The sequence below is a fragment of the Coregonus clupeaformis genome, chromosome 34 (assembly GCF_020615455.1).
Source record: "Coregonus clupeaformis isolate EN_2021a chromosome 34, ASM2061545v1, whole genome shotgun sequence".
Lineage (NCBI taxonomy): Eukaryota > Metazoa > Chordata > Actinopteri > Salmoniformes > Salmonidae > Coregonus > Coregonus clupeaformis.
This window is the reverse complement of record NC_059225.1, coordinates 1,170,001-1,197,931: the sequence shown is the minus strand read 5'-3', so window position 1 is coordinate 1,197,931 and position 27,931 is coordinate 1,170,001. Positions and strand designations below refer to the sequence as shown.

General features: G+C 43.2%; 1 protein-coding gene across 1 annotated transcript in view; it reads right to left on the bottom strand.

Annotated features, from left to right (window-relative positions):
* Window positions 1-18,839: 18,839 nt before the first annotated feature.
* Window positions 18,840-27,931, bottom strand: part of itprid1 (ITPR interacting domain containing 1) — a 31,400-nt gene continuing 22,308 nt past the window's right edge. Inside the window, exons 10-16 of the mRNA XM_041861903.2 lie at window positions 23,805-23,917; window positions 21,714-23,579; window positions 20,716-20,843; window positions 20,321-20,432; window positions 19,733-20,035; window positions 19,512-19,566; window positions 18,840-19,200 (exon numbers count right to left, since the gene is read on the bottom strand). Coding sequence (XP_041717837.2) covers window positions 19,519-19,566; window positions 19,733-20,035; window positions 20,321-20,432; window positions 20,716-20,843; window positions 21,714-23,579; window positions 23,805-23,917 — 2,570 coding nt within the window. The 3' untranslated portion in view covers window positions 18,840-19,200; window positions 19,512-19,518. The remainder of the gene's footprint in view (window positions 19,201-19,511; window positions 19,567-19,732; window positions 20,036-20,320; window positions 20,433-20,715; window positions 20,844-21,713; window positions 23,580-23,804; window positions 23,918-27,931) is intronic.

Here is a 27,931-nt window from a genome sequence, read left to right as displayed (position 1 = left end):
AGCACACTTCTCCAGTGTGCCAGTGGCCATCGAAGGTGAGCATTTGCCCAATGAAGTCAGTTACGACTTTGAACTGCAGTCAGGTCAAGACCCTGGTGAGGACGATGAGCACACAGATGATCTTCCCTGAGACGGTTTCTGCAGAAATTCTTCGGTTGTGCAGACCCACAGATTCATCAGCTGTCCGGGTGGCTGGTCTCAGACGATCCCGCAGGTGAAGAAGCCAGATGTGGAGGTCCTGGGCTGGCGTGGTTACACTTGGTCTGCGGTTGTGAGGCCGGTTGGACGTACTGCCAAATTCTCTAAAACAACGTTGGATGTGGCTTATGGTAGAGAAATGAGCATTCACTTCTCTGGCAACAGCTCTGGTGGACATTCCTGCAGTCAGCATGCCAATTGCACACTCCCTCAAAACTTGAGACATATGTGGCATTGTGTTGTGTGACAAAACTGCACATTTTAGAGTGGCCTTTTATTGTCCCCAGCACAAGGTGCACCTTTGTAATGATCATGCTGTTTAATCAGTTTCTTTATATGCCACACCTAACAGGTGGATGGATTATCTTGGCAAAGGACAAATACTCACTAACAGGGATGTAAACAGAGAAATACGCTTTTTGTGTGTATGGAAAAGTTTGCGGAACATGGGACCAACACTTTACATGTTGCGTTTATATTTTTGTTCAGTATATATACAAATGTCTGTGTCTGTTCACAGTCCCCAACGTGCCTTAAGTTGTTATTTTATCTGGTTTTTGAATCTGGGGTTATTGCTAATTTGAGTTACCTGGGGTGGCAGAGATTTCCATCTATTCATGGCTCTATTTAATTCAGGGCTCTATTCCCAGCCTCTGTTCTGGAACTGGGGACTTTGAAGAGACATCTGGCTGCGTATCTTGTGTGGTACCGATGAGTGTCCGAACTGTGTGCCAACTGCTTGAACAGACAGTTTGGTACCTTCAACCCATCAACACCTCGGACAAAGACCAATAGTGATGCAGTCAATCTCTCCTCAACTTTGAGCCAGGAGAGATTGACATGCATACTACTGACATCTAAGTGCAATATGTGCTGCTCTGTTCTGGACCAACTGTAATTTTCCTATGTCCTTCTTTGCCGCACGTGACCACACAACTGGGCAGTAGTCCAGGTGTGACAAAACTAGGGCCTGTAGGATTTAGAAAGCAGAGCAATGCCTTATCATGGACAGACCTCTTCCCATTTTAGCAACCATTGAGTCTACATGTTTTGACCTGACAGCTTGCTATCTAAGGTTACACTCAGCAGTTTAGTCTCCTCAACTTGCTCAATTGCCACATTATTCAATAATACATCTAAATGAGGTTTAGGGTTGTGTGAGTGATTTGTCCCAAAAACGATGCTTTTAGTTGCTTTTTTAGATATTTAGCAGGAGCCTACTGCTAGTTACCCATTCTAAAACTGACTGGATCTCTATGTTAAGGGTGTCAATTATTTATTTTACTGTTGTAGCTGACATGAATACAGTTGAGTTGTCAGCGTACATAGACACACAGGCTTTATTCAAGGTCAGTGGAAGGTCATTAGTAAAAACCGAAAACAATAATGGCCCAAGTCGGCTGCCCTGCGGTACACCACACTCAACTGAATTTGCATTAGAGAGGCTTCCATCAAAAAAATACTATTTGTTTAATTAAATAGGTAACTCTCAATCCATGATAAGGCAGATGATGTAAATCCATAACACCTACGTTTTTTCAGCAATGGGTTATGATCAATGATATCAAAAGCTGTAATGAAATCTAACAAAACATTTCCTACAATCTTCTTATAATCAATGTCTTTCAGCCAATCATCAGTAATTTGTGTCAGTGCCGAGCATGTTGAGTACCCTTCCCTATAAGCATGCTGAAAGTCTGTTGTTAATTTGTTTTCTGTAAAATAACAGTGGTTGATTGAACTTCTGCTTATTTCTAACTAAATCGAAAAAAGTATTGGACATTGATCTGACATATTTGCCCAGTTATGAAACACAAATGGAAATGGTAGGTTGTGCAACATGACCCAACATAACCCTTCTATAGGGGATACCATTGATTACATTACCAAGATGCTGAGAGCATAGAGGCCTATTCTACTTCTAAGAAATGAATTACATAACCTGTATTGTCTGCTCATCACAAATAAACCACTCATGATGTTTCAATCAGCCTGAGCCCTTTGAAGTCTGATGGGAGACTGGGTTGTTGATGTGTTCTTGTAGCATGGCATTTTCTCCTCTAGTATCAAGTGTGTTCTGTAATGGGTTGTGTGAATGGTTACCATTGTTATAAACATTCCCTACCACCTCGTACTTGTTTTGGTTATTAGCTGATGAAAGAGAAAACGGATGACTATTTCAATGTACGACTCTCATTAAATTAGGTTAAGAACACTTGATGTGTTAAAAAAATACAAACTTAATTTACAACCCATGTAGGCTATATAGCCCCACCTTATAACAAATCAAAAAATCTAATAAAATCAAATATATTGGTCACATACACATGGTTAGCAGATGTTATTGCGAGTGTAGCGAAATGCTTGTGCTTCTAGTTCCGACAGTGCAGCAATATCTAGCAAGTAATATCTAACAGTTCCACAACAAAAACCTAATACACACAAATCTAAGTAAAGGAATGGACTAAGAATATATCAATATATGGATAAGCAATGTCATTATCAGAGTGGCATAGGCTAAGATGCAATAGATAGTATAGAATACAGTATATACATATGAGATGGGTAATGCAAGATATGTAAACATTATTAAAGTGGCATTATTAAAGTGACTAGTGTTCCATTTATTAAAGTGGCCAGTGATTTTCAAGTCTGTATGTAGGCAGCAGCCTCTCGGTGCTAGTGATGGCTGTTTAACAGTCTGATGGCCTTGAGATAGAAGCTGGTTTTCAGTCTCTCGGTCCCAGCTTTGATGCACCTGTACTGACCTCACCTTCTGGATGATAGCGGGGTGAACAGGCAGTGGCTCGGGTGGTAGTTGTCCTTGATGATCTTTTTGGCCTTCCTGTGACATTTTATTTTATTTTCCTGACACCACTCTCCGAGAGCCCTCACCTCCTCCCTGTAGGCTGTCTCATCATTGTTGGTAATCAAGCCTACTACTGTTGTGTCGTCTGCAAACTTGATGATTGAGTTGGAGGCGTGCATGGCTACGCGGTCATGGGTGAACAGTGAGCACACACCTTTATGGGGCCCCAGTGTTGAGGATCAGCGAAGTGGAGGGGTTGTTTCCTACCTTCACCACCTGGGGGCGGCCCGTCAGGAAGTCCAGGACCCAATTGCACAGGGCGGGGTTGAGATCCAGGGCCTCAAGCTTAATGATGAGCTTGAAGGGTACTATGGTTTTGAATGCTGAGTCAATGAACAGCATTCTTACATAGGTATTCCTCTTGTCCAAATGGGATAGGGTACACATTGATACAGGGTGTGTATCAGTGTGTACCCAAACAGTTTAATGAATCCAGTGTAGTCTATGTTTGTTTCCTGTAATGGGAGTTAAGTGGTATTGGTCTTTCCAGAGCTCTAAAGTGTGACCAATTTGAATTGTTTTGCTGTGGGACCAGGAGTTTTATTTTGGGAGCACAGTGCGACTATGAAAAAAATCTCCCAGATAATAATTGTTGTAATGATAAGGCTTCGCTGTACCATTATTTCCGAGTTATTTCACAGATTTGTTAGCGTCATTTTTGCACCATTACTACAGCGAAAACGGATTACTTCTAGCCCAACCAGGTAAGAAAATCTGACCCATATTACAGGCGCAACATTTTTATCATCCTATACAGTGAGGGAAAAAAGTATTTGATCCCCTGCTGATTTTGTACGTTTGCCCACTGTCTATAATTTTAATGGTAGGTTTATTTGAACAGTGAGAGACAGAATAACAACAAAAAAATCCAGAAAAACGCATGGCAAAAATGTTATAAATTGATTTGCATTTTAATGAGGGAAATAAGTATTTGACCCCTCTGCAAAACATGACTTAGTACTTGGTGGCAAAACCCTCATTGGCAATCACAGAGGTCAGACGTTTCTTGTAGTTGGCCACCAGGTTTGCACACATCTCAGGAGGGATTTTGTCCCACTCCTCTTTGCAGATCTTCTCCAAGTCATTAAGGTTTCGAGGCTGACGTTTGGCAACACGAACCTTCAGCTCACTCCACAGATTTTCTATGGGATTAAGGTCTGGAGACTGGCTAGGCCACTCCAGGACCTTAATGTGCTTCCTCTTGAGCCACTCCTTTGTTGCCTTGGCCATGTGTTTTGGGTCATTGTCATGCTGGAATACCCATCCACGACCCATTTTCAATGCCCTGGCTGAGGGAAGGAGGTTCTCACCCAAGATTTGACGGTACATGGCCCCGTCCATCGTCCCTTTGATGCTGTGAAGTTGTCCTGTCCCCTTAGCAGAAAAACACCCCCAAAGCATAATGTTTCCACCTCCATGTTTGACGGTGGGGATGGTGTTCTTGGGGTCATAGGCAGCATTCCTCCACCTCCAAACACGGCGATTTGAGTTAATGCCAAAGAGCTCCATTTTGGTCTCATCTGACCACAACACTTTCACCCAGTTCTCCTCTGAATCATTCAGATGTTCATTGGCAAACTTCAGACGGGCATATATATGTGCTTTCTTGAGCAGGGGGACCTTGCGGGCGCTGCAGGATTTCAGTCCTTCATGGAGTAGGGTGTTACCAATTGTTTTCTTGGTGACTTTGGTCCCAGCTGCCTTGAGATCATTGACAAGATCCTCCCGTGTAGTTCTGGGCTGATTCCTCACCGTTCTCATGATCATTGCAACTCCACAAGGTGAGATCTTGCATGGAGCCTCAGGCCAAGGGAGATTGACAGTTATTTTGTGTTTCTTCCATTTGCGAATAATCGCACCAACTGTTGTCACCTTCTCACCAAGCTGCTTGGCGATGTCTTGTAGCCCATTCCAGCCTTGTGTAGGTCTACAATCTTGTCCCTGACATCCTTGGAGAGCTCTTTGGTCTTGGCCATGGTGGAGAGTTTGGAATGTGATTGATTGATTGCTTCTGTGGACAGGTGTCTTTTATACAGGTAACAAACTGAGATTAGGAGCACTCCCTTTAAGAGTGTGCTCCTAATCTCAGCTCGTTACCTGTATAAAAGACACCTGGGAGCCAAAAAAATTTCTGATTGAGAGGGGGTCAAATACTTATTTCCCTCATTAAAATGCAAATCAATTCATAACATTTTTTACAAAATCAGCAGGGGATCAAATACATTTTTCCTTCACTGTATGTGATAGGCATTGCTAAACAATATGATTAGTGTAGGTGTGAACGTATAGGAGGATAGCTCTCCACGATGTGGGTTGGGCATGAACTGACAGCATGGTGTTCAATACTGATCCATGCTGACTGACAAGTGGTGTGGATTGGTACAGGGCAATTCCTCGGTTGGTTCATCAAATTTCTGCACTTCTAGAGTTGCCCCGGTCAAGTGTAAGAGCTGTTACTGTGAACTGGAAATGTATAGGAGCAACAAAGGCTCAGCCATGAAGTGGTAGGCCACACAAGCTCACAGAACGGGACCGCTGAGTGCTGAAACGCGTAGCGCGTAAAAATCATCTGTCCTCGGTTGCAAAACTCACTACCGAGTTCCAAACTGCATCTGGAAGCAACATCAGCACAATAACTGTTCGTTGGGAGCTTCATGAAATGGGTTTCCATGGCCGAGCAGCCGCACACAAGCCTAAGATCACCATGTGCAATGCAAAGCGTTGGATGGAGTGATGTAAAGCTCGTCACCATTGGACTATGGAGCAGTGGAAACGTGTTCTCTGGAGTGATGAATCACGCTTCACCATCTGGCAGTCCGACGGAAGATTCTGGGTTTGGCGGATGCCAGGACAATGCTACCTGCCCGAATGCACAGTGCCAACTGTAAGGTTTGGTGAAGGAGGAATAATGGTCTGGGGCTGTTTTCCATGATTTGCGCTAGGCCCCTTAGTTCCAGTGAAGGGAAATCTTAACGCTACAGCATACAATGACATTGCAGACGATTCTGTGCTTTCAATTTTGTGGCAATAGTTTGGGGAAGGCCCTTTCCTGTTTCAGCATGACATTGCCCCTGTGCACAAAGTGAGGTTCATACAGAAATTAGCTAGCTAGTTGGTTAGCTAGTTTCTCTAATGAAAAACGATCGAACTTACCAATTTTTTATTTGTCAGTCATCGTTCCCCTTTCACCATATGGTTAAAAATTATGTTAGAGCATTCAAGCCCTGATTGGTCCAAAAACCTGACCAATTGTGTTTCAGTAGATAGCGACAGGCTATGTTTATTGGCTAGAATTCCACCCTGTTATAAAAAATTATAGTAAGCAGTTGCAAGAGCAAAATGGATTTGGTGCGAGAGGGAGAAAATATATCCGTGTGGGGACGCAGCATATTTGTGAGTGCAGTCATTTCTGAGTCTTGACATGTACTAAGGATTTCTTCAGTTGAACAAAAATGTCTGCTCTCAAATTAATTTACTGCATACAGAAATGCAGTTCTGCTCGCTCAGTCACACTCGCAAGCTCTCAAGTTTAATCTGCTCGCACCACGCTAGCCTGTACTCGCGGCACCCGTCCTCTGCTCATTCGACCACAGTTCTTCTCTCTTCACTTCCCGCAATTATGTTTCATCTTGGTTGCGGGCGCCATCTCATGCCAGTTCGACTTTTGAATCGGAATTGACACCATATATACAGTGGGGGAAAAAAGTATTTAGTCAGCCACCAATTGTGCAAGTTCTCCCACTTAAAAATATGAGACAGGCCTGTAATTTTCATCATAGGTACACGTCAACTATGACAGACAAATTGAGCATTTTTTTCTCTCCAGAAAATCACATTGTAGGATTTTTAATGAATTTATTTGCAAATTATGGTGGAAAATAAGTATTTTGTCACCTACAAACAAGCAAGATTTCTGGCTCTCACAGACCTGTAACTTCTTCTTTAAGAGGCTCCTCTGTCCTCCACCCGTTACCTGTATTAATGGCACCTGTTTGAACTTGTTATCAGTATAAAAGACACCTGTCCACAACCTCAAACAGTCACACTCCAAACTCCACTATGGCCAAGACCAAAGAGCTGTCAAAGGACACCAGAAACAAAATTGTAGACCTGCACCAGGCTGGGAAGACTGAATCTGCAATAGGTAAGCAGCTTGGTTTGAAGAAATCAACTGTGGGAGCAATTATTAGGAAATGGAAGACATACAAGACCACTGATAATCTCCCTCGATCTGGGGCTCCACGCAAGATCTCACCCCGTGGGGTCAAAATGATCACAAGAACGGTGAGCAAAAATCCCAGAACAACACGGGGGAACCTAGTGAATGACCTGCAGAGAGCTGGGACCAAAGTAACAAAGCCTACCATCAGTAACACACTACGCCGCCAGGGACTCAAATCCTGCAGTGCCCCCTGCTTAAGCCAGTACATGTCCAGGCCCGTCTGAAGTTTGCTAGAGTGCATTTGGATGATCCAGAAGAGGATTGGGAGAATGTCATATGGTCAGATGAAACCAAAATAGAACTTTTTGGTAAAAACTCAACTCGTCGTGTTTGGAGGACAAAGAATGCTGAGTTGCATCCAAAGAACACCATACCTACTGTGAAGCATGGGGGTGGAAACATCATGCTTTGGGGCTGTTTTTCTGCAAAGGGACCAGGACGACTGATCCGTGTAAAGGAAAGAATGAATGGGGCCATGTATCGTGAGATTTTGAGTGAAAACCTCCTTCCATCAGCAAGGGCATTGAAGATGAAACGTGGCTGGGTCTTTCAGCATGACAATGTTCCCAAACACACCGCCCGGGCAACGAAGGAGTGGCTTCGTAAGAAGCATTTCAAGGTCCTGGAGTGGCCTAGCCAGTCTCCAGATCTCAACCCCATAGAAAATCTTTGGAGGGAGTTGAAAGTCCGTGTTGCCCAGCGACAGCCCCAAAACATCACTGCCAAAATACCAGCAACAGTGTGTGAAAACCTTGTGAAGACTTACAGAAAACGTTTGACTTGTGTCATTGCCAACAAAGGGTATATAACAAAGTATTGAGAAACTTTTGTTATTGACCAAATACTTATTTTCCCCCATAATTTGCAAATAAATTCATTAAAAATCCTACAATGTGATTTTCTGGATTTTTTTTCCTCATTTTGTCTGTCATAGTTGACGTGTACCTATGATGAAAATTACAGGCCTCTCTCATCTTTTTAAGTGGGAGAACTTGCACAATTGGTGGCTGACTGAATACTTTTTCCCCCACTGTACCAATATGGCTACCGGAGTATGGGTGAGTGGGTGTGTCGCAAGGAAAGTAGTGGGCGTGTGGAAAGGGGTGGGTGCGTCTTGGAAAGGGGTTAGTGCGTCGAAAGGAAAGAAGTGGATTTGTGGAAAGGAGTGGATTTGTGGAAAGGAAAGAAGTGGATGTGTGGAAAGGAGTGGGTTTGTCGAAAGCGCCTTCTTTTTTGTTGTTGTTGAGCGGGGTGTTTTTTTTCCTTCTGTTTCTTACCTACTTTTGTGGCAACAGTTTGGGGAAGGCCCTTTCCTGTTTCAGCATGACATTGCCCCTGTGCACAAAGTGAGGTTCATACAGAAATGGTTAGTTGAGATCGGTGTGGAAGAACTTGACTGGCCTGCACAGAGTCCTGACCTCAACCCCATCGAACACCTTTGGGATGAATTGGAATGCCAACTGCGAGCCAGGCCTAATCGCCCAACATCAGTGCCCGACCTCACTAATGCTCTTGTGGCTGAATGGAAGCAAGTCCCCGCAGAAATGTTCCAACATCTACTGGAAAACCTTCCCAGAAGAGTGGAGGCTGTTATAGCAACAAATGAGGGACCAACTCCATATTAATGCCCATGATTTTTGAATGAGATGTTCGGCGAGCAGGTATCCACATACTTTTGGTCATGTAGTGTATGTATTGCTCCACCTTCCTCAAACTCCATTGCCATACTTTTGTTTACCTTTTTACCAATGTCTATGGATTGTACAAGGATTTTAAATTGGGACTACGACCATACTAAATCCAATTCCATCTCCTGCATTGTTCTGCCCTATCTTTCGCTTTAAAATGTGTGTCAAACAAAAACCAATGATTTCAAAGTGAAACAAACCATACAACTCTATGCACAAGGACTACTTTTAACAATGAACAGTGAAAGATCTGAGTCTCAATATCACTCCGTTACCGAGGAATTGCCCTGTACCAATCCACACCACTTGTCAGTCAGCATGGATCAGTATTGAACACCATGCTGTCAGTTCATGCCCAACCCACCTCGTGGAGAGCTATCCTCCTATAGGTTCACATCATCACTTACCTACACTACTCATATTGTTTAGCAATGACTATCACATACACTCAGTATAGAACCATCTTTCTAACAAATAGACAGCAGCTTTGGCTTTGGTTAAACCACATGGCTAAACGTTAGTTAGCTAGCTAACTTTAGCTAGTTAACTTCCTAGCTAACTGACGTTCACCTAGCTTGCCTCATCAATAGCCTGATTTATTAACAGAAGACCATGTCATTATTGAAATCATAGTTGATTAGCTAGCTAGTTGGTTAGCTAGTTTCTCTAATGAAAAACGATCGAACTTACCAATTTTTTATTTGTCAGTCATCGTTCCCCTTTCACCATATGGTTAAAAATTATGTTAGAGCATTCAAGCCCTGATTGGTCCAAAGACCTGACCAATTGTGTTTCAGTAGACAGCGACAGGCTATGTTTATTGGCTAGAATTCCACCCTGTTATAAAAAATTATAGTAAGCAGTTGCAAGAGCAAAATGGATTTGGTGCGAGAGGGAGAAAATATATCCGTGTGGGGACGCAGCATATTTGTGAGTGCAGTCATTTCTGAGTCTTGACATGTACTAAGGATTTCTTCAGTTGAACAAAAATGTCTGCTCTCAAATTAATTTACTGCATACAGAAATGCAGTTCTGCTCGCTCAGTCACACTCGCAAGCTCTCAAGTTTAATCTGCTCGCACCACGCTAGCCTGTACTCGCGGCACCCGTCCTCTGCTCATTCGACCACAGTTCTTCTCTCTTCACTCAAGTGTTTGCTCCCGCAATTATGTTTCATCTTGGTTGCGGGCGCCATCTCATGCCAGTTCGACTTTTGAATCGGAATTGACACCATATATACAGTGGGGGAAAAAGTATTTAGTCAGCCACCAATTGTGCAAGTTCTCCCACTTAAAAATAAGAGAGGCCTGTAATTTTCATCATAGGTACACGTCAACTATGACAGACAAATTGAGAATTTTTTTCTCCAGAAAATCACATTGTAGGATTTTTAATGAATTTATTTGAAAATTATGGTGGAAAATAAGTATTTGGTCACCTACAAACAAGCAAGATTTCTGGCTCTCACAGACCTGTAACTTCTTCTTTAAGAGGCTCCTCTGTCCTCCACCCATTACCTGTATTAATGGCACCTGTTTGAACTTGTTATAAGTATAAAAGACACCTGTCCACAACCTCAAACAGTCACACTCCAAACTCCACTATGGCCAAGACCAAAGAGCTGTCAAAGGACACCAGAAACAAAATTGTAGACCTGCACCAGGCTGGGAAGACTGAATCTGCAATAGGTAAGCAGCTTGGTTTGAAGAAATCAACTGTGGGAGCAATTATTAGGAAATGGAAGACATACAAGACCACTGATAATCTCCCCCGATCTGGGGCTCCACGCAAGATCTCACCCCGTGGGGTCAAAATGATCACAAGAACGGTGAGCAAAAATCCCAGAACCACACGGGGGACCTAGTGAATGACCTGCAGAGAGCTGGGACCAAAGTAACAAAGCCTACCATCAGTAACACACTACGCCGCCAGGGACTCAAATCCTGCAGTGCCAAACGTGTCCCCCTGCTTAAGCCAGTACATGTCCAGGCCCGTCTGAAGTTTGCTAGAGTGCATTTGGATGATCCAGAAGAGGATTGGGAGAATGTCATATGGTCAGATGAAACCAAAATAGAACTTTTTGGTAAAAACTCAACTCGTCGTGTTTGGAGGACAAAGAATGCTGAGTTGCATCCAAAGAACACCATACCTACTGTGAAGCATGGGGGTGGAAACATCATGCTTTGGGGCTGTTTTTCTGCAAAGGGACCAGGACGACTGATCCGTGTAAAGGAAAGAATGAATGGGGCCATGTATCGTGAGATTTTGAGTGAAAACCTCCTTCCATCAGCAAGGGCATTGAAGATGAAACGTGGCTGGGTCTTTCAGCATGACAATGTTCCCAAACACACCGCCCGGGCAACGAAGGAGTGGCTTCGTAAGAAGCATTTCAAGGTCCTGGAGTGGCCTAGCCAGTCTCCAGATCTCAACCCCATAGAAAATCTTTGGAGGGAGTTGAAAGTCCGTGTTGCCCAGCGACAGCCCCAAAACATCACTGCCAAAATACCAGCAACAGTGTGTGAAAACCTTGTGAAGACTTACAGAAAACGTTTGACTTGTGTCATTGCCAACAAAGGGTATATAACAAAGTATTGAGAAACTTTTGTTATTGACCAAATACTTATTTTCCCCCATAATTTGCAAATAAATTCATTAAAATCCTACAATGTGATTTTCTGGATTTTTTTTCCTCATTTGTCTGTCATAGTTGACGTGTACCTATGATGAAAATTACAGGCCTCTCTCATCTTTTTAAGTGGGAGAACTTGCACAATTGGTGGCTGACTGAATACTTTTTTCCCCCACTGTACCAATATGGCTACCGGAGTATGGGTGAGTGGGTGTGTCGCAAGGAAAGTAGTGGGCGTGTGGAAAGGGGTGGGTGCGTCTTGGAAAGGGGTTAGTGCGTCGAAAGGAAAGAAGTGGATTTGTGGAAAGGAGTGGATTTGTGGAAAGGAAAGAAGTGGATGTGTGGAAAGGAGTGGGTTTGTCGAAAGCGCCTTCTTTTTGTTGTTGTTGAGCGGGGTGTTTTTTTTCCTTCTGTTTCTTACCTACTTTTGTGGCAACAGTTTGGGGAAGGCCCTTTCCTGTTTCAGCATGACATTGCCCCTGTGCACAAAGTGAGGTTCATACAGAAATGGTTAGTTGAGATCGGTGTGGAAGAACTTGACTGGCCTGCACAGAGTCCTGACCTCAACCCCATCGAACACCTTTGGGATGAATTGGAATGCCAACTGCGAGCCAGGCCTAATCGCCCAACATCAGTGCCCGACCTCACTAATGCTCTTGTGGCTGAATGGAAGCAAGTCCCCGCAGAAATGTTCCAACATCTACTGGAAAACCTTCCCAGAAGAGTGGAGGCTGTTATAGCAACAAATGAGGGACCAACTCCATATTAATGCCCATGATTTTTGAATGAGATGTTCGACGAGCAGGTATCCACATACTTTTGGTCATGTAGTGTATGTATTGCTCCACCTTCCTCAAACTCCATTGCCATACTTTTGTTTACCTTTTTACCAATGTCTATGGATTGTACAAGGATTTTAAATTGGGACTACGACCATACTAAATCCAATTCCATCTCCTGCATTGTTCTGCCCTATCTTTCGCTTTAAAATGTGTGTCAAACAAAAACCAATGATTTCAAAGTGAAACAAACCATACAACTCTATGCACAAGGACTACTTTTAACAATGAACAGTGAAAGATCTGAGTCTCAATATCACTCCGTTACCGAGGAATTGCCCTGTACCAATCCACACCACTTGTCAGTCAGCATGGATCAGTATTGAACACCATGCTGTCAGTTCATGCCCAACCCACCTCGTGGAGAGCTATCCTCCTATAGGTTCACATCATCACTTACCTACACTACTCATATTGTTTAGCAATGACTATCACATACACTCAGTATAGAACCATCTTTCTAACAAATAGACAGCAGCTTTGGCTTTGGTTAAACCACATGGCTAAACGTTAGTTAGCTAGCTAACTTTAGCTAGTTAACTTCCTAGCTAACTGACGTTCACCTAGCTTGCCTCATCAATAGCCTGATTTATTAACAGAAGACCATGTCATTATTGAAATCATAGTTGATTAGCTAGCTAGTTGGTTAGCTAGTTTCTCTAATGAAAAACGATCGAACTTACCAATTTTTTATTTGTCAGTCATCGTTCCCCTTTCACCATATGGTTAAAAATTATGTTAGAGCATTCAAGCCCTGATTGGTCCAAAGACCTGACCAATTGTGTTTCAGTAGACAGCGACAGGCTATGTTTATTGGCTAGAATTCCACCCTGTTATAAAAAATTATAGTAAGCAGTTGCAAGAGCAAAATGGATTTGGTGCGAGAGGGAGAAAATATATCCGTGTGGGGACGCAGCATATTTGTGAGTGCAGTCATTTCTGAGTCTTGACATGTACTAAGGATTTCTTCAGTTGAACAAAAATGTCTGCTCTCAAATTAATTTACTGCATACAGAAATGCAGTTCTGCTCGCTCAGTCACACTCGCAAGCTCTCAAGTTTAATCTGCTCGCACCACGCTAGCCTGTACTCGCGGCACCCGTCCTCTGCTCATTCGACCACAGTTCTTCTCTCTTCACTCAAGTGTTTGCTCCCGCAATTATGTTTCATCTTGGTTGCGGGCGCCATCTCATGCCAGTTCGACTTTTGAATCGGAATTGACACCATATATACAGTGGGGGAAAAAAGTATTTAGTCAGCCACCAATTGTGCAAGTTCTCCCACTTAAAAATAAGAGAGAGGCCTGTAATTTTCATCATAGGTACACGTCAACTATGACAGACAAATTGAGAATTTTTTTCTCCAGAAAATCACATTGTAGGATTTTTAATGAATTTATTTGAAAATTATGGTGGAAAATAAGTATTTGGTCACCTACAAACAAGCAAGATTTCTGGCTCTCACAGACCTGTAACTTCTTCTTTAAGAGGCTCCTCTGTCCTCCACCCATTACCTGTATTAATGGCACCTGTTTGAACTTGTTATAAGTATAAAGACACCTGTCCACAACCTCAAACAGTCACACTCCAAACTCCACTATGGCCAAGACCAAAGAGCTGTCAAAGGACACCAGAAACAAAATTGTAGACCTGCACCAGGCTGGGAAGACTGAATCTGCAATAGGTAAGCAGCTTGGTTTGAAGAAATCAACTGTGGGAGCAATTATTAGGAAATGGAAGACATACAAGACCACTGATAATCTCCCTCGATCTGGGGCTCCACGCAAGATCTCACCCCGTGGGGTCAAAATGATCACAAGAACGGTGAGCAAAAATCCCAGAACCACACGGGGGGACCTAGTGAATGACCTGCAGAGAGCTGGGACCAAAGTAACAAAGCCTACCATCAGTAACACACTACGCCGCCAGGGACTCAAATCCTGCAGTGCCAAACGTGTCCCCCTGCTTAAGCCAGTACATGTCCAGGCCCGTCTGAAGTTTGCTAGAGTGCATTTGGATGATCCAGAAGAGGATTGGGAGAATGTCATATGGTCAGATGAAACCAAAATAGAACTTTTTGGTAAAAACTCAACTCGTCGTGTTTGGAGGACAAAGAATGCTGAGTTGCATCCAAAGAACACCATACCTACTGTGAAGCATGGGGGTGGAAACATCATGCTTTGGGGCTGTTTTTCTGCAAAGGGACCAGGACGACTGATCCGTGTAAAGGAAAGAATGAATGGGGCCATGTATCGTGAGATTTTGAGTGAAAACCTCCTTCCATCAGCAAGGGCATTGAAGATGAAACGTGGCTGGGTCTTTCAGCATGACAATGATCCCAAACACACCGCCCGGGCAACGAAGGTGTGGCTTCGTAAGAAGCATTTCAAGGTCCTGGAGTGGCCTAGCCAGTCTCCAGATCTCAACCCCATAGAAAATCTTTGGAGGGAGTTGAAAGTCTGTGTTGCCCAGCGACAGCCCCAAAACATCACTGCCAAAATACCAGCAACAGTGTGTGAAAACCTTGTGAAGACTTACAGAAAACGTTTGACCTGTGTCATTGCCAACAAAGGGTATATAACAAAGTATTGAGAAACTTTTGTTATTGACCAAATACTTATTTTCCCCCATAATTTGCAAATAAATTCATAAAAAATCCTACAATGTGATTTTCTGGATTTTTTTTCTCATTTTGTCTGTCATAGTTGACGTGTACCTATGATGAAAATTACAGGCCTCTCTCATCTTTTTAAGTGGGAGAACTTGCACAATTGGTGGCTGACTGAATACTTTTTCCCCCACTGTACCAATATGGCTACCGGAGTATGGGTGAGTGGGTGTGTCGCAAGGAAAGTAGTGGGCGTGTGGAAAGGGGTGGGTGCGTCTTGGAAAGGGGTTAGTGCGTCGAAAGGAAAGAAGTGGATTTGTGGAAAGGAGTGGATTTGTGGAAAGGAAAGAAGTGGATGTGTGGAAAGGAGTGGGTTTGTCGAAAGCGCCTTCTTTTTTGTTGTTGTTGAGCGGGGTGTTTTTTTTCCTTCTGTTTCTTACCACGCAACTAATATACGTTGAGCTACAGTACCACGAGAGTTTAGACTTCTGTTTTTAAGCCAGAGGATAAGTTTGAGTCATATTTCACTGTTAGTTTTACCCAAATAATTGTACATTTTCAGTTAAACTGACGATTGTTTATTTTTGATTAAAAGTATTTATGATGGGTGTGCTGTTGCTTCATGCGTTGTATGCATGTGCTTACTGTGACTGTCATCCTGATATTGGCTACTACGTAGCTACTTCCCACGCCGTTGACGGACAGTAGTGCTTGTCAAGCGAAAGTGAAGGACACTGTGTCCCAGGGTTGCCATTCATGCCCTCCCCATTGAGTAGAAGAATATCTAGGCTACGTATCAAGGTGCGATCTAGATGGTTATCAATATTATACTGAAGAAAAATATAAACACAACAAGCAACACTTTCAAAGATTTTACTAGGTTACAGTTCATATAAGGAAATCAGTCAATTGAAATGAATTCATTAGTCCCTAATCTATGGATTTCACATGACTGGGAATACAGATATGCATCTGTTGGTCACAAATACCTTTAAAAAAAAGGTAGGGGCGTGAATCAGAAAACCATTCAGTGTCACGTGTGACCACCATTTGCCTCATATAGCGCGACAAATTTCATTTGCATAGAGTTGATCAGGCTGTTGATTGTGGCCTGTGGAATGTTGTCCTACTCCTTTTCAATTGCTGTGCGAAGTTGCTGGATATTGGCAGGAACTGGTGTTGTTGGATATATACGTCGATTCAGAGAATCCCAAACATGCTCAATAGGTGACATGTCTGGCGAGTATGCAGGCCATGGAAGAACTGGGACATTTTCAGCTTCCAGGAAGTGTGTATAGATCCTTGTGACATGGGGCTGTGCATTATCATGCTGAAACATGAGGTGATGATGGCGGATGAATGGCACGAAAATTGGCCTCTGGATCTCGTCACTGTATCTCTGTGCATTCAAATTGCCATCGATAAAATGCAATTGCGTTCATTGTCCGTACCTTATGCCTGCCCATACCATAACCCCACCGCCACCATGGGGCACTTTGTTCACAGCGTTGACATCAGCAAACCGCTCGCCCACAGGATGCCATACACTCTGTCTGCCATCTGCCCGGTACAGTTGACACTGGCATTAAACCGGGAAAAGCACACTTCTCCAGCGTGCCGGTGGCCATCAAAAGTGAGCATTTGCCCACTGAAGTCGGTTATGACGCCGAACTGCAGTCAGGTCAAGACCCTTGTGAGGACGACGAGCACGCAGATGAGCTTCCCTGAGATGGTTTCTGACAGTTTGTGCAGAAATTCTTTGGTTGTGCAAACCCACGGTCTCATCAGCTGTCCGGGTGGCTGGTCTCAGATGATCCCGCAGTTGAAGAAGCCGCAGATGAAGAAGCCGGATGTGGAAGTCCTGGGCTGGCGTGGTTACACGTGGACTGCGGTTGTGAGGCCCGTTGGACGTACTGCCAAATTCTCTAAAACGACATTATGGTAGAGAAATTAACATTAAATTCTCTGGCAACAGCTCTGGTGGACATTTCTGCAGTCAGCATGCCAATTGCACGCTCCCTCAAAACTGATGATCTGGACGAGATCGCCGAATCGAGGCAAAGGTAAGACGCTCTGGATTAACTATCTAATTAACTATCAAGTTTTAAATTGACACAATACCTGTTAACAAAGGTATCAGATAGAGATGACGTGCAGGAGCTTGCAGGGATTTGTAGTCTTGCATGATGTCTACTTTGATGTGAATTAGCATTTTCGAATCTGAGAGTAAATAGGGCCGAATATATTGATAAAAGTCACGTTGTCTGGGAGAGATTTACATGGCTATCAAAATGTCACGCCAGGGTAAGCCTACACAAAACATAATTTTAAGTGTTTCTAAAATTCCCTATGGGAAAAATGTATGCTGGAAAAATAATTGAAACCATTTCCCTGTTTGACCACTAGGTTTTATGGGTATTATGACACCTCCACTGTGGGGCTCTATTGGGCTGCAGCTACCATACTTACTTTCCAGAGCTCCGCCTTGAAGATCACTGACGTCATGATTTGACCTCGTTTTTTTCAGAGTTGCCAGTTGTCTTGAAACCTAATATTCCACAAATGACTTCGTGTCAACATTTTAGCTTTTATAATAAACTCATGTATTTACAGTGTTACATATGACTTTATAGGGCACAACATGTGCTTCAAAAGTAGCTAGAATTCATATAGGCCCAATAGAGTACCACAGTATGAGTCATAATACCCATAAAACCTAGCGGTGAAACAAGGAAGTGGTTGCAATCATTTTTCCACCATTCATTTTTCCCATAGGGGATTTTACAAACACTTAAAATAAGAGCTGTGTTTCGTGTAGGCTTACCCTGGCGTGACATTTTGGTAACCATCTAAATCTCTCTAGGACAAGGTGACTCCCTGTTCGACCGTTAGGTTTTATGGGTATTATGACACCTCCACTGTGGGGCTCTATATACAGTAGGCTGTATCTCAATCCATAAAAAATAAATCGTATTTTCTGGTGCTCCTAAATGGCATGTGTTACTCCTACATTTTTAAAGTTGGGAGCACCAGTGGAGGGGTCATGAAATGCATCAGGCTACACAGCTGCTACTTGGTAAACGTGAGCTAGACCACCTCTTGGGCTAATAAGGACATAACCCAGAGCAGGAGGGTGACACATAGGAGCTCCTCTCTATAGGATACACATACTGCATGGATCTCATGTGGATGGGAGACTGTCTTCCCCAGACCATTGATGCAGGTAGGTAACAGTGGCCTAATAATACAGGAGACTTCATGTCACAGGAAGGAATAAGAACACATACTTAGTTGAGATGAATGCTGTTGTTGATGTGTAGGGAATGACAATACACACAAATAAACTCTTTGTACAGTATGTTATGTATTGGATTGGCACGTTATAGATATAGAACAAGCACACATGATTTCATGCATTCATGCTCTTTATTCATCATGTGGACACTGGACATTCCAAGTCCAGAACTTTAGTAGTAATAGAATCCATTGATTGCACCAGCCTGGTCTCATAGACTAGACATAACATGTAAACGTAAATCCGAGACACTCAAATAAGTATGATATGGTATGTTTGGTATGGTTACATAAGAAAGAAGGTTAATTAAGGCAAAAACGAAAGGAGGGTGGTGGGTCAGGGTGGATAGGTGGGCGTATAATGCAAACTTATAGCAACCCAAAGGTTGCGTCTTCGGATCTCATCACGGACAACTTTAGCATTTTAGCTAATTAGCCATTTTGAAACTACTTACTACTTTTTGCAACTACTTAGCATGTTAGCTAACCCTTTCCCTAACCCTTTTACCTAACTCCTAACCTTAACCCTAACCTTAACCCCTAGTTTAGTTAACGTTAGCCACCTAGTTAACGTTAGGGTTAGCTACATCAAATCGGAATTCGTGACATATACTTATTGCAAATTCGTAACATATTGCACAAAACATATCACATTATTATTCATAACATATCATAACAAATGGATGATGGACATCTACAAATAAATAAATTCCATACGACACGTAACATATCATACTTAATGGAGGGAGACAGATTTACGTTTATTATGTTCCATCTACCCCTGAGTCCAGGTTGATTGCACACACTATAACTTAGACAGCAGATCATCTTCAGTTAGCTACAGCAGAAGCTTCATCTGTAAGACAAAAAACAATACACAGGTTGGTGAGGACACAGACAGTATGTTATTTTCAGTAAAGTTTCGAGAGTAAAGAGAATAGGTCCGGTATTCAGGCGAAGGCGTGTTATAGAGCAGAGCACTATTATAACAGACTTTTAAAGGTAATTTACGTCTGAGCCGACATGCACAGCGTTTCCCATGAATGCAATCTCTGAACGTCATGGAAAATGCCTTTAAAAGGCGAATTGTCACCTGTATAGTGCTCTGCCCTATAACACGCTTAGGATTAAATCCCGGCCTATATCTGTCAGTCAGGGCTAACCCACCTCTCTTTTACTCCAGTGAGTCAGTATTGACAGAGTGGCGTATGGACTCCTTCAGCTGGAAAACAATAAAGAAATGTGACAAAATGTCATATTATCAACACAAAAATGTAAAGCAATACACAGTCGATACATTTCTGTATCCTCTGTATTTTGGTCCAGTAAACCTGAAACTACATTTTGATATGTGGTTGTGTATGTACCAGGGGTAAAAGGTCCCTTACTCTCTGGATGAAACCCACAATGTCCAGTTTGTCTGGCTTGGTGCCTGTAGAACCATGTTTTAGCCTCTGGCCCATAGAACCGGAATCTGTCAGAGTTGGTCTGGACTCCAACTCCCAGGTGGCCTGCGATGAGGGGCATGGCCTGGACATGTCCGTCAAAGGCAGCCAAGGCAGCAGGCAGCACTGAGTGGCCATGCTCCTGGAGGAGGCGGAGCCAGGGGTGGATGTGGTTGTGGGGGTCAGGGGGAGGAGCCTCAGCTGGGTGTATAGGTGGGATTGTTCATCGAGTAGTCTGTGCATCTTCTATGGAACCGAACAACATCACAATTCAATATCAGTTCTCAGATATTTGTTTTTATGCCCATTCATGCTGTCGTCCATGGCTTTGAAATGCTTATTCCTTTGGATATTGATTTCGATCTCTAGTTTCTGTCACATGCAGTACACAATAACACATTTTTACTAACTGCTGTAATAGAAGGAAAGTGTAAAGGGGGTTATAGTTCTGAAGCAAAGTAGAAAAACTAGCTAATGTTTTCATTTCTCACTAATATAATCCACAGTAAGGGGTGTGTCTGTGTAGTTTACCATTTTGAAGCTGTCGTCATAGCGATGAACCAGGTCAGTGAGCTGCAGTTCCAACTCTCCTGCTTCCTGTTTCACAGCTCTCCTCAGCTCCAAGATGTCTCGCACTTCCTCTCTGAGACAGGACACAGGCGTAGGGACACAGAGGACACAAAAAGGTGCCACCATAATATGTCAAATCTAAATCATTAGCCAACAAAACAGGGTTGAGGTCAATATAATTTAAATTCAGTCATGACATGGAACTGACCCCAACCCTGCAGCATAAACATAACACTAAAACCATCAGTCTCAAACTGTCCTCATTATACCCAAGCCTGCTCAATGCTCACTCTAAATTAGATGGTATGAGTGAGGTGAAGTAGCTCAAAGTGTCCGCTAGAGGGGGTATTATATACCTGTCAGTGTCAGAGAGTGAGCTGTACACCGAGGCCTGGTTTTCTGACAGCTGTTCCTCGATGTCTGTCAGGACGCAGCGGAACTTCCTCATACAGCGCATCATCCCCTCCAGCTCATCCAGGGAGTACTGCACATGAGAGAGGATAGAGACAACACAAAGTCAGGAATACTGTACAGTGAATCAGCGCATATGTTTTTGCCTATCAACCAAATTGCAGTGGCAGTGGTTGGCTCGAAGAGGTTGATTATTAAACCAATTAGAACAGCCAATGGACTCAATACAAATATGAAGGCCATAGATGTTTAACTCAGATTAACTCCATACAGTGTAGATGTTGTTCTCAGAAGTATGAAATTCAGCTGTTCACAAAGATGGATTTCAGTAGCCTACTCAACATGTCATTTCCATCAGAGCACAATGGTGGTCAGCTTCATAGAACAGGCATTACGTGTGAGACAAAAAAGGGTCTACTAAAGACTCAAGTAGCAACCCCAATCCTTTTGACCCTTCTGGGTGAATAGGACCTTTCATGTAATTTTATTTTATTAGAAGTGAGCTGTGCTTGAGGCCACTAAAGAGCCAGAGAGAGAGTGGTGAACTTCCTCCTCTACTGCTGCTCATCATGCAAAACAGGCATTCACATGCAAATGACCCCTACTGCGTATGAAACCAAACCACCATCTTTAGACAGGCCAATAAAGATTCTAACATGCAAAGAGGCTTTGGTCATCATGTCAACAGGAAAAACACATATAATGTGCCTCAGTGCCTTCCTTATCTAATATTCTATAAATATATAGATAATGAATTGAATAACTCTTTTAATGATCAGATGTAGCCATAGAAAGGGCACTTTTATTGCAGACATTTTGTAAAACTTGCGTTTATGAGTGAGGCTGCATTATCATTTAGTCTTGTATTTGTCCGGATATTATCCTGTGTGAATCAAGTTAAGGTTTGCCAAGAGAGAGTAACTGAATTGTGTGTGTTACTTACAGGGAAAGCTGAAGCGGAGGACGGTTTGAGGCGATTGTTCTGAGAACAGCAGCTACAGCGATTATCACAGGAGCAGCAGCAGGAAAGCCCAGAGAACAGGGCTCTTTCCCACCGTCTATCCTCCTCCTCATCCCCCACTTCTTCCCCCTCTTCCTCCTGCCACACCCCTGTGTCCAAGGAGGTGGACTTCATCTGGGAACTTCCGGATCTTCGTGAACCGTCGCGAGACAGCCACCGATTGGACGATGACAGGGAGGGGGAGGGACAGGGGGACGGGAGGGATATCGTCTCAGGCGTCATGACTGCCTTTGCCATGGCAACCGCAGTGTTTCCATGTTCTGCAAAGTGGGAGGCTTCAGCATCTGACCACGCCTTCCTGGAGAAGGAGCTCCGCCTCTGCCGGAGCGTCAGGTCAGTCAGGGGGCGGGTCTCGAAGGAAAGGCCGAGCGGGGAGGGGGTGTTGGGGACGCCACCGCTCCGGATGGCAGAGTGGGAGACAGAGGGCAGAGAGGAGGGCATCTGGACAGACACAGACCGGCCTGACCTGAAAGCACCTCTGTGGGGGATGACTGGGGTTGGGGCCTGGGCTGGGGCTGGGGTTTGAGATGGAGCTACGGTTAAGGAGTGGGCTGATGGTGAGTTTGGAATTGAGGATGAAGTTGGTGTTGGTGTTGTGGTTAGGGTTGATAGAGAATGGTTTGGGATTGGGGAAGGGGCTTGGGTTGGAGATGAGCTGGATGCTGCCGGAAAAGCTGAGGCTGAGGCTGGAGATGGGTGTGGGCATGAGGCTGGGGATGGAGATGGTGGTGGGGTTGAGGCTGGGGATGGAGATGGGGGTGGGGATGAGGCTGGGGATGGAGATGGGGGTGACACTTGCTCTGAAGGTGAGGTTAAAGCTGGGCCTGTAGGTGAGTCTGTCGATGGGTCTGTAGATGGGTTTGTTGGTTGATCTGGTGGTGGGACAGGCTCATGGACAACCAAGCTTGAGGATCCCTCTGAAATCTCTGAGCCACCTGTTTCCCAGTGCACTGGGGAGGGAGAGGAGACAGAGAGAGGCTCTGCTGGGGAGAGAGAAGAGGCAGGGATTAGCTCTGCTGAGAGGTTAGGGTCAGATCCTAATAGAGGATCTTCAGAGGACCGGTCCTGACAAACAGAACCAGTCTCAGAGCCTTGATCCACCACCTCAGGAACAGCAACAGGACCCAACACTGGACCTTCTGAACCAGAACTCTTCTGTACTTCTGTCTTCATCTCCGTCTCTTTCTTCATCTGCACCAGAACCACCGAGTCCATCAGAGGGCCTTCATGTGACCCAGAACAATCGGTGTCCTGATCACCAACAGCCTCTGTTTCTGTCTGAACATTGCCACTTTGTTCCGCTATGTTATTTTCCTCTCCTACTATTGGAACAGCTTCCTTTGATTCCACAGTAAAGTGTTCTGTCTCTGTGTCTGTTTTCATAATAATAATAACGTGCCGTAACGGAGAGTCTGGCTTATGACAAGGTGCACCACAGTCCGAAGAGAATCCATCTTCCCCAGTGACAGTCTTTTCCATTAGGCTTGGCCTGAGTCCAAAAGCAGAATTAGTCATCTCCAAGGCATCAGGAGAAGCAGAGAGGAGGGAGTGGGCTGTGGGGGAATCCTGGTTTCTGGGTGTCTCCTCTGTAGGGCTTGTTGTCTCTGGTCTGTCTAGAGGAGACTCTGGTCTTGGGTGGCACGTGGAGAGGGAAGGAGAGGAGGGGTCCAGGGAAGTGGATGGGGGGGACGAGGGGGGTGAAGGGGTGGTGGGAGAGGGGCGGTCAAGTGAAGCTCCTCTTACAGTGATCTGGCTGTCAGTGCTGCCTCCAGATATTCCCGACAAAGCCTTAAACAACAACCAAACACATTGTCAGTTTAAATGAATGAATGACCTAAATTGTGCACCATGAAATAGACAGATTATCAGTTCAATAATACATTTTAATATTTTGGGCTGGTGAAGTAGTATAAGTTAGTAGTAATAACTTAAAGTAAGTTTAAGTAAGTCAGTAGAACTAACTTAAAGTAACACGCCTAGATTGTAGCACTTCTAGAATGTTATCCGTGTAACCTTCATGAGCTCGGGTCCAGGTGAGGGATGCTGGGAAAAGGAAGGGATGAAGGGCTCTTCCAGGAATCCACTGCTGTCAGACTGGCAGCTGTTAGTCCTCATCACACACACTGCTACGGAGGGAAGGGGGAAGAGAGTAGAGAGAGAAGAGAGTAGAGAGAGAGAGAGAGAGAGACAGAGAGTAGAGAGAGAGAGAGAGAGACAAAGAAAGAGAGCGAAAGAAAGAGAGAGAGTTCATGAAAAATTACACAACTTTAGTAATATCCTTCAGTTAGACTCATCATCCGGAGTATAAAGGAGAACTATGACTCGGGATAATAAACAGAACTTCACCTTTGCTTGGTGAATCAACTAAAACTTATGACACAATTTGCTTATTCAGTTAGCAGTGGAGGCTCCTCAAAAGGAAGAAGGGGAGGACCATCCTACTCAGTGAATTTCAGTAAAATACAAATAGTGAAACATTAAAAAAAGTTATGCTTTTTAGATAAAACTATACTAAATATATTCACGTCACCAAATAACTGATTAAAACACACTGTTTTGCAATAAACAGGTCTACAGTAGCCTCAACAGCACCCTCTAGGTTAGCATCATGGTATAGCCAGAGGACAGCTATTTTCCATCCTCCTCTGAGTACATTGACTTCAGCACAAAACCTAGGAGGCTCATGGTTCTCACCCCTTCCATAGACTTACACTGTAATTATAATGACTTCCGGAGGACGTCCTCCAACCTATGAGAGCTTTTGCAGTATGAACTAACATCTTGTCCATCCAATCAAAGGATCAGAGAATGAGTCTACACTCTAAAAATTAGGGGTTCAACAAGGGTTCTTCTAAGATCCTCAAAGTTCTTTGAAGAACCTTAGGGTTCATGGCACTGAAAATGGCCCCCAAAAGGTTCTTCCAAGAACCCCATAGGAGGTGGGGTTAATCAAGGAACCTTCTTAGTTGGTGGAAGTTCTTGCAGGAACCTAACTGCCCAACTGAAACATTGGGATTTGAATTTGAAAGGACAGCAGGTGCAGGCACTTACAATTGAAGTTGGAAGTTTACATACACCTCAGCCAAATACATTTAAACTCGGTTTTTCACAATTCCTGACATTTAATCCTAGTAAAAATTAACTGTCTTAGGTCAGTTAGGATCACCACTTTATTTTAAGAATGTGAAATGTCAGAATAATAGTAGAGAGAATGATTTATTTCAGCTTTTTATTTCTTTCATCACATTCCCAGTGGGTCAGAAGTTTACATACACTCAATTAGTATTTGGTAGCATTGCCTTTAAATTGTTTAACTTGGGTCAAACGTTTCAGGTAGCCTTCCTCAAGCTTCCCACAATAAGTTGGGTGAATTTTGGCCCATTCCTCCTGACAGAGCTGGTGTTACTGAGTCAGGTTTGTAGGCCTCCTTGCTCGCAAATGCTTTTTCAGTTCTGCCCACCAATTTTCTATAGGATAAATTCTATAGGTACACCTCCAATTGACTAAAATGATGTCAATTAGCCTATCAGAAGCTTCTAAAGCCATGACATAATTTTCTGGAATTTTCCAAGCTGTTTAAAGGCACAGCCAACTTAGTGTATGTAAACTTCTGACCCACTGGAATTGTGATACAGTGAATTATAAATGAAATAATCTGTCTGTAAACAATGGTTGGAAAAATTACTTGTGTCATGCACAAAGTAGATGTCCTAACCTACTTGCCAAAACTATAGTTTGTTAACAAGACATTTGTGGAGTGGTTGAAAAACGAGTTTTAATGACCCCAACCTAAGTGTATGTAAACTTCCGACTTCAACTTTAATTGAAAAATGTAAAGATCTCCTCAATATTAGGTAAGGTTTGTCCCTTGCATGATTTAAATGTATATTGTTTCATGATGATACCATCTATCTTTTCATATTTGTGCAAATCTTTCTAAAACAGAAAATGGACACAATTCAATGGATTTCAATCAACAAAGAGGTAAGAATATGTTGAAGGCTAGCTGTATTGGGTGCAGATGACTGAACTGCTCACTTTTGTGTCTGTAGGTATACAGACAAGGAGGCATACAAAGGTATGTTAATTGGTATTGGTATGTTATGCAGATCACATGTACCATCCTCCCCCCTTACCTCTTCAATGAAAATCCCATAGGCCTCTACATTATGGACAAGGTATGTGTATGAAAACCATTATCAAAACAGTTTTTTTCATTCACATTTACCACAATAACCAAGGTATGAATACTGTTGTGTGCATCTTTTGCAAAACGTCTGTATAATTACAATTTTTTGGATTCACAGACTTCACCCTCCATACACCTCTGCTGAATATAACAGGAAACCTGTTCGATCACCATGCACTGCAAAATCATTCTGGCTATGGATATGGAGAACATCAACACATTAACATCAACACACCAGAGGATTTACCCACTGGACTTGGGTCTCTGCTGGGAGTTTACCTCATATTTTGAATTTTTTATTCTGCTTTGCCACTAAAATCATAATAAAAACGGACAACTAAAATATTGTGTTATTGTTGTTATTGTTATGCGTATTATTATTAATAAAAATAGGGGAGGGTAGTTCAAAAATTAACCCCAAAAGGTTATTTGAGGATCCATTAAAAGGTGTTCTTTGAAGAACTTATAGGGGTTCCCCCACAGTTACAATTTAAAGAACCCCTAAAAGATCCTCCAGGGACCTTTACTTTTTAGAATGTAGTACTAACTAAACTGCTTGCTCTACACTGTACTGTGTAATTGTACACACGGATTGTATTGTGGGTTAACTAACACGTTAGTTCTAGTCTGTTGACTAAAACGTTAGTATGGTGACAATGATGTAGGATGTGTAGCAGTTGTGGTATGAAGGTTTGGCTTGGAGAGGTTTTTGCGCCTGGTCACAGACAGCTGTTGTGTTGTGCACTGAAGTCCACAAGCAAAGGGAAAATGTGAGAGGAGGAGAGATGGTAGATGCAAAATGGAATTATACAATGAGCAAAGTGAGGATGATGCTGTAAGTGGCTGCTATGAAAGTGAACTGTGTGTGCGGTTGATCAGGGTGTATTCGTTCCGCCGATTCTGTTGCAAAATGTTTCTTAAACATAATCAAATGGAACGAAACGAGGAGGGATCTACCTGAATTTGACCAATAGAAACTCTTGTTTAAGTTTTGCAATGGTTTGGACTAATGACTACACCCCAGTTTAGCTATTTGCAGGCATGAGTGTGCAAGGCGGTATTGAATGTGTCACTGTCTGTCACCTTGATTACACCAATTTGTCTTTCGACCTGTGCACATTATAAACTTCCATTTGTAGGCTAGATTGTAGCAACCTCATGATGGGTATAGGGAAAATTTGATTATCATGTAGCAGCCTTAACCTATCGATGTTACATTGAGCTGGGAAAATGGAATATGAATGACATTCATCCAGTATGATGTAATAGAAATAAGGCCATGCTCATAAAAAGAAAATCGCCCTAATGTTGAACGGCACCGACCGCAGCTGTTGGTTAGTATCGTGTTTTAAAATCCCTTATGAAAATTATACCACTCTAATTTCTACAGTGTATTTGCATTTCTTCACCATAGGAGATTGTTCCATGCCGATGAAAGAGAAAACTGGCATCAGAGTCAGGGCCAACAGAGTACTGTTTACTGTAACATTTAAAAATAAACCTAGATGTTGGATAAAGAGAAAGCTTTTATCTGTTACTAAAATACAATAAATTGGTTATAGACTTAGTGGGATGAGAGAGAGAGTGAGAGCGAGTAAGAGAGAGAAAGAGAGAATAAGAGCGAGAGAATAAGAGCGAGAGAGAGTGAGAGAGACCCACACCTGGAGGAGCCACAGCCCGGCAGGCAGAGCCATGCACAGGCTGTGAGAGGAGCAACTTGTCCAGCCCCCACCAACGAAATGAGTGACATTAAACAAATGCTGAGTCTACTATGCTCACATGTGATAGGCCGAGGGTCATGGTAAGATGAGCACAAGAACTCCACCATTCCAAGTGGAATCTGGCTCAAAATGTTCCAATCAGTTATAGAACCAATTGCTCTATATGGCAGCGAAGTATGGGGTCCGCTCTCTAATAATGAATTTACCAAATGGGACAAACATCCAATCGA